General features: G+C 40.3%; 1 protein-coding gene and 1 non-coding gene across 2 annotated transcripts in view; one reads left to right on the plus strand and one right to left on the minus strand.

Moving 5' to 3' along the window:
- Positions 1 to 7,549, minus strand: part of Rab2b (RAB2B, member RAS oncogene family) — a 25,195-nt gene that overhangs the window by 7,704 nt on the left and 9,942 nt on the right. The window contains exons 4-7 of the mRNA XM_004648080.2: positions 4,201 to 4,283; positions 3,902 to 3,994; positions 2,379 to 2,490; positions 1,270 to 1,338 (exon numbers count right to left, since the gene is read on the minus strand). Of these exons, the coding sequence (XP_004648137.1) occupies positions 1,270 to 1,338; positions 2,379 to 2,490; positions 3,902 to 3,994; positions 4,201 to 4,283 (357 nt within the window). The remainder of the gene's footprint in view (positions 1 to 1,269; positions 1,339 to 2,378; positions 2,491 to 3,901; positions 3,995 to 4,200; positions 4,284 to 7,549) is intronic.
- Positions 1,799 to 1,904, plus strand: LOC111814546. The gene has a single exon (XR_002819512.1). It is a non-coding gene; the product is annotated as a U6 spliceosomal RNA (small nuclear RNA).

Genomic DNA, 7,549 nt, shown 5'->3' on the forward strand with positions numbered 1-7,549 from the left:
AAAAAAAAAAAAAAAAATTAAGTTTTGGTATTGTCTTTTTCCTTTTGTACCAGGAAATGAACTCAGGATCTCACATGCAGGGCTGTGCTGCTAACCTATATCCCCAGCCCCCCAGAATTTTGTTTTGGAAGGATCAAAGGAAGAAGATGCAGGATTTTCTAATTTGAGAAGGATCTAAGTTATCCAGGCTGGCCTTGAATTTACAATCCTCCTCCTTCTGCCTCTTAAATAGCTTACAGGTAATGCCACTGCAACAGGTACTCCTATCTTTTCCTAACTTACCACATCTTAATTTTGCACATAGCTATGAAAATTAAGTTCAGCAATGCACCTTAAGTGTTTTTTTTTTTTTTTTTTTTTTCGAATGCCTTCAAGGCATGACTGGCTGTCTTGTGTTGTGGGGATCGAACCACAGCAACCTGAGCCTGACTGCCTTGTGGAAGCAGCCACTTAAAGAACTGAGCTAAGGGGCAGGCCCCCTGCAATGCACCTTAAAAAGGGGTATAAGGGCCAGCTAAATAGCTCAGCGGATTAAAGCACCTGTAAGCAGGCATAGGGGTGGGGGGTGGGGGTGGTGTAAGGGGCGCACTAAGAGGGCAATTGAGACTGGGTATAAGGGGCCAGAGAGATGGCTCAATGGAATAAGTGCTTCCCTGGCAAGCGCAAGGGCCTGAGTTCAATCCCTGGTTCCGCCAAAAAAAAAAAAAAAAAAAAAAAAAAAAAAAGAGACTGGGTATGGTGGTGTGCCTATAATCCCAGCTCTTGGGAGGCTGTAAACAGGGAGATCATTATATTTAATAGTGAGACCCTGAACACCCTGTAAACCCTTCCCTAAAATACAAAAAAAAGGGGGGTATAAAACAGCACTAATCTCTGGTGCTGAAAGAAAACAAAACTGAGTTTGAGAAGAAAAACTGTCATATTACATAAGTCTTTTAAATCACTTACTAGGGCTGGGGAGATGGCTTAGTGGAATAAGTGCTTCCCTGGCAAGCGCAAGGGCCTGAGTTCAATTCTCAGTTCCACAAAGAAAAAAAAAAAATCACTTATTAATAATCTCTTAAGCATTCCAGATGAGGAAAAAAAAGAAAATGATGACATGTTTCTATGTACCTTTGTTTAAAAAAAAAAAAAATCAAAACAGAACAGCTTGGATTGGGACAGGTACACCTAGTATTTTAGGGAATGCTTACATTCTAGGGCTCTTCCATTCCTGTTCAAAAAATGCAGTTAACAGCCAGCAACCCCACTGCCACTACCCTTTCTCACCTCATTGTGAACATCAAATAAACCCTGCTGGATCTTCCTATAGATTTCTTTGGCAGTATTGATGAAAGCCTAAAGGACACACAAAAAATCACGCATTAGTCTTAAGTTTAGGTAAATAAACGAGGGAAAGAGAATACAAATATTATTCCTATTTGGATTTCCAAGGGGTTGGGGAGATAGCTCAGTAGAATAAGCACCTGCCTGGCAAGTGCAAGGTCCTGAGTTCAATCCCTGGTACCACAAATAAAAAAGAATCAGAAGTCATTAAAAGGGAACAAAAATATAGATTCCCCTTTCCCAAAAAAAATACTGCTATAAAAACCACTGATAGAAAAAACAAATTTAAGTTTGCCAAGTGATTAATAAACTTGTGAAGCAAAAAAAAAAAAAAAAAAAAAAATGCCAGACAGTAGCTTCAAGAAGATAAAAGGATTACATACTGTTCTGGTAATGACTCAAGATATTACTAGGATTCCTGAGTTGGCACCCTCTGCAAATAAACATGCTTTCTTCTCTATTGCTTACTGAAGTGCTCGCTTCAGCAGCACATACACTAAAATTGGAATGATAGAGAAGATTAGCATGGCCCCTGTGCAAGAATGACACACAAATTCTATTACTTAAATACAGTGGTTATAACCCCAAATCTAGGAATGACTATACTAGAACCCATTAAATCCCTCAACAAAGTAATTTACAAGTAATAGTGATGTCTAGTTTCCATTTACTAATTAATACCTCCCGAAGAAAAAGTAAAATCTTAGGAATCAAGGTAAAAGATGATGGGACATTTCCCTTAAACAGAGACATTTAGTTACTATGCTCACAAAATAGTCTTTCTTTGCCCATGCCTTTTTTTGTTTTGTTTTGTTTTTTGAGATAGGGTCTCACTGTGCAGTTCAGGCTGGCCTTGAACTCACTCTATAGCTCAGGCGGGCCTCAAACTCACAGCAATCCTCATGCCTCAGCCTTCCAAGCACTGAGATTACAGGGGTGTGCCACCATACCCAGCTTTGCCCATGTCTTACTACAGAAGAGAATTTTGAGTAACTCCACAAAGACAATGGTGCACCCTCTGAAGAACTTCCCCATTTTTTCCAAAATAGTACCTCTTCAACATTGCAGGCGGTTTTGGCTGAAGTCTCCATGAAGATCAATCCATGCTCCCGAGCAAAGGCCTCTCCTTCCTCTCTCTTCACATCCCTGCGGGACTCTAGATCACTGCAAGAGATTAATTGGGCAGAAGACTAAAAAACAAAAACAAAAGAAATCCAAAGAAAAGAGGAAACTCCGAAAGAATCTCATAGCAGCTTAAATTGCCAGTTAACCAACAAAGAATATAGATCTTATATGATACTCTCTTGCATAGGGTTATTAATTTCTCTAGCCTTAGAAAAGTCTTCAGAATTAGGACAGCTGCTGAGTGCCTGATGATAACACCTTACACTATCAGAGGGGGAAAAAAAGTTTATTAAGGGTTAGATAAGCTTGACTGCCACTCAAAGCTTATATTTTATGTTTCTTTTCCAAGAGAGAGAGATCCAGATGACCAAAGCAGAGAAAGCAAAAAGAAAACCTAAAGGGGGGAAAAAACCCTAAAGGGCAACACAATTTTCTAGAAGGCAGGAAAGTGATAGAAATTCCACCGTGTAGTGATGAGTCTCTTTATTTGAAACCAGCCCACAATAGGAGGGAGAGCCATGAACAGGGAGAGCACAGGCACTTTACTTTCACTGGCCCATCTGTTTGCACCAGGGATTTAGAGATGGTGACTTGAGTAAGCTTAGGCAGCCCCAGGAGAAAAACCAAGCATGGAGAGAGGGGATAAAGCAGTGTGAAAAGACTATTAATAAAAGACTGACAGAAAAAAACATTGGGAAGAACTAGGTGTTGTGGCGTACATCTGCCATTCCAGCACATGGGAGAGTAGGGCAGGAAGAACACCCCAAAGTCAAGGCCAGCATTGGCTATATGGTGAGTTCAGGGCCAGCCTGAGCCACAGAGTGAGACCCTGTTTCAGAAAAAGCAAGAAATAAAAAAAGGTGTTATGTTTTTTCTAAACCAGAAATTTTCATTAGAAATTTTCTTTTTCCTTTTTGAGACAAGGTCTTGATGTGTAATTCACGCTGGCCTCAAACTCGGCAATCCTCCTGCCCTGGCCTCCCAAGTGCTGGCTGGGGTAATAGGTGTGCACCACCATGTCCAGTAAGAATTTTTCTTTCTTTTTTTTTTTTTTTCAGTTTCCAGTTTTTCAACCATGAAAAAATCTAGGAGTAAGTACTATGACAAATTCACAAGATTTCCATTTATTAGGCATGAGTTATATAAAGACATGAGAGATGCCAATACCCCCAAATTTGTACCTCTCTCCAAATAGTCACAACAGTGTATTCCATCTTATATACACTGTACAATAAAAGTAAGTCTGAAGGGGCAGGAAAGATAGCTCAGTAGAACAAATGCTTCCCTGGCAAGTGCAAGGTCCTAAGTTCAATCCCCAGTTCCACGAAAAACAAACACACAAACGTAAGTCTGAAAAAAAAAAAGTAAGTCTGGAAACAAAGAAATTCAACATTTATAGAGTGCCCAGATGACTCCTACTAGCTATTATTCATAAAAATAAAATGTTTACCTCTTATTCCCAATCAGCATGATAACCATATTAGAGCTGGAGTGCTGACGGGCATCCTCTAACCATGATGTCAGGTGGTTGAAGGTTTCACGCCTATAGTAAGAGAAGTTTAGAAAGTTGGTCAGAAGGCCATTTCAAAAGACCAAAGTAACTCTAACTGTATATGAAACAGGACAACGTTTTATATGGGTAAATTAAAGGCCATTCCTAGTTACCATCCTAAACAGCACCAATCAACAGAGAAGTAAAGCTTAGGGAATTTCTGGACATTTCCCTCCCACACACCAGAACTGGCTCACCTTGTAATGTCGTACACCAGGAGTGCTCCCGCTGCTCCCCTGTAGTAGGAACGGGTGATAGAACGGAAGGATTCTTGCCCAGCCTGTCCCATCAACACAGCAACAAAAAAAATCCCAACACAACTAGGTTATTTCCAGAGAATTGACTTCACCAGCTGTCCTAACACAAAGGACTTAACTAAAGAAATAACTTCTATTAGACAAGAGAATTTGTGAAAGGAACCCTGCCTTCCTAGAGAGAAGGTCCACTAAGAAGTCAAATTCTTTAAATAAGAGTGCCACAAATATTTCAGGTTGGTTAGTTACTCTTAGAAGACCCATCAAAGTCCTGATGTTTAGCATCCACATGAGCATGACACCAAGACCTCTGTACACTATCTCAGTGTGTCCTGAGAACAACTGGAAATGGGACTGGAAACTTAGGATATGTTGTATTTTCAATCTCAAATATAATGTTAAATACATTATATTCACTTTCCCTTTCCTGACCTTTTATCTGTTAAAAAGGAAAAAAATAATCTTAGAATGCCAATATCCTGTGAAATGAACATGTCATGTCAATGGATCAATGGATCAATGTAGAGAATTAAATATGAAACAATTAAATTGAACCTATGCTAACTGACCTGTAGTGTTTCATTGATAAGGCAGGACTACAAAGCTATCCTTTGCTGAGCTCCCGTCAAGAAAACAGGATGAGGAATAGGAAAAGATGCCCAAGACACTTAACAGAGCTTTCCTTAAAAAATTCAAGTGTACATGAGGGTAATCCTGTAATTCTAGCATTAGAAGCCTGCAGCAAGACTCCCATGAGTTCAAGGTCATAGCAAGCTGATATCTCAAAAAACAAAACAAAATCATTTTTTGGTGGGGAGATGGGTTTGGTACTTGGAATCCTGGCAGGACCTTGCATTTGCCAGGAAAGCATTGTGCTACTGAGCTGTATCTCTGGCTTTTTTTTGAGACAGGGTCTTGTTACACAGTTCAGCATGGCAATCCTCCTGCCTCAGCCTCCCAAGTGCTGGGATAATAGGCATGTGCCATCACACTTGGCTCTCAAAACTATTTTTCAAGGGGTCGGGGAGATGGCTTAGTGGAGTAAGTGCTTCCCTGGCAAGTGCAAGGGCCTGAGTTCAATCTCCTGTTCTGCCAAAAAACAAAACAAAACAAAACAAAAACCATTTTTCAGCTTTTAAATTTTAATCCCATTTCCACTTGGGCCACAGTACTCTTTTACTTATGACTGAAAAATTCTTTCTTTCTTGCTTGCTTGCTTGCTTGCTTGCTTTCTTGCTTTCTTGCTTTCTGTATTCGATACAGCATCTCACTATATAGCTCAGATTTGTAGTGATCTTCCTGTTTTCAGCATCCCCAGTGCTGGGATTACAGATGTGCATCATCATGCCCAGGCATGGCACACCCATAGTTCTGGGGCCAGCATAGCATGTGGTACCAGGGATCAAACCCAGGTCCCTGTGCTTGCCTAAACCAGTGCTTAACCGGCTGAGCTATCTCACTGGCCCTGAAAAATTATTTCTTCCAAAAACTAGATACTTTTACTTTCTTCATGTAAAAATTTTTGTGTTCTAAAAGGGGAAGCAAAAGTATCTTTCAAATAATAAAAGAATGGCCAGAGGTATAGCTTAGCAGCACAACACCTGCCTGGCAAGCATGAGGTTGTGAGTTTGATTCCTGGTACCAAAAACAAACAAACAAACAAACAAAATAGTTAAGTAAAAAGGGAATATCCTGTACATGGCATCTTTCTCATTAATATTTGTTTCACGTTTTTGAAATTATTTATTGTCTTATTTCATAAAATTTAGGAAGTGAGACTTCATATTTTACAGATAGGCGATCTCAGATAATATAGAGAAATAAGTGGCTTTCTTACATAGTACCAACAATGGTGATAATATTAATAAGACTACAATAACATACTAAACAATTTTTGGCATACACAGTATGTTAACTGTAAGAAACAACTATAAAACCAAGTGTGAGGTGCATACCTAACATCCAACTACTTAGGAAGCTGTGGCAGGAGGATTGCAAGTTTGAGGCCCACCTAGGTGATTTAATAAGACCCAACCTCAAATTCAAAAATTTTTAAAAAGGGATGATTGACGTAAGAGAAAAAAAAACAAAACAGAGAGCACTATATATACTACCTTATTTAATTCTCTTAGTGACCCTGAGTCAGATACTGACCCTGAGCATAAAACTATTATTATTCCACTTTGAAAAAGGGGTAAGAGGGCTGGACAAATAGTTTAGCGGATTAAAGCACCTGCAAGCAGGTGCAGGGGCCAGGGGTTCAATCCCCAGGCATGGTGGTGCATGCCTGTAATCCCAGCTTTGGGAGGCTGTAAATAGGTGGATCACTATGAGTCCAGTCATATCTAGTAGCAACACCCTGACCACCCTGTAGATCCTTCCCTAAATACAAAAAAAAAAAAAAAAGAAAGAAAGAAGAAAGAAAAAGGGGGAAATAAGCATCGAATAGGGATAAGGCAGGAAGGCAGGGCTGGAGCTAGCACTTAAACTGAGGATCTTTATACTTCCTATCACACACACAAATTTTTTTGTTTAATATTAGCCATCGAACACAAAACCTAAATCAGGGTTTCAGTATAGGATGAGAAATCCAATTTGGTACACCCTCCCTTCTTTCCTTAATTCTTAAATTTTAAATTTTTTTTGCTATATAATGAGACTGGACTTGAATCTGTGATAGTGCCTCAGCCTTCCAGAGTGCTGGAATTACAGTCATGCACCACTGTGCAAAGCTAAGACTCTCAAGAATCATACAGGGCTGGGAACATAGCTCAGTGGTAGAGCCCAGCATTCATGAAGCCCTGGTACCACCCCAGTACCCAAAAATTCTCAGTACCAAAACCAACACCACCACATTTTAGTGAATTAGAATATCAGAATTCAAAAGTAAAAATTCTGGGCCGGTGAGATGGCTCAGTGGTCTAAAGCACCTACTTAGAACAAGCTTAGCAAAGCACAGGGATGACGGTTCAATCCCCCAGCACCACATGCCAGCCAGCCCCGCCCCCTGGTGGGCTGAGCTGGCCACACCTACACCCCACACACAAATAAATTTAAAAAAAAAAAGTAAAAATTCTGAAGTTCCTTGTTGGTTACACTATTTTAAGATTTAAACATGATTTTGTGGGGCCAGTCAAATAGCTCAGCGGATTAAAATGCCTGCAAGCGGGCACAGGAGCCAGGGGTTCAATCTGTGCAGGCCTGGCCTGGGGCACACTGAGACAATGGAGACTGGGGGTGGTGGCACGCCTGTAATCCCAGCTCTCAGGAAGCTGTAAACAGGCGGATCACT

Source organism: Octodon degus, unplaced genomic scaffold (assembly GCF_000260255.1).
Source record: "Octodon degus isolate 3935 unplaced genomic scaffold, OctDeg1.0 scaffold00352, whole genome shotgun sequence".
Classification (NCBI taxonomy): domain Eukaryota; kingdom Metazoa; phylum Chordata; class Mammalia; order Rodentia; family Octodontidae; genus Octodon; species Octodon degus.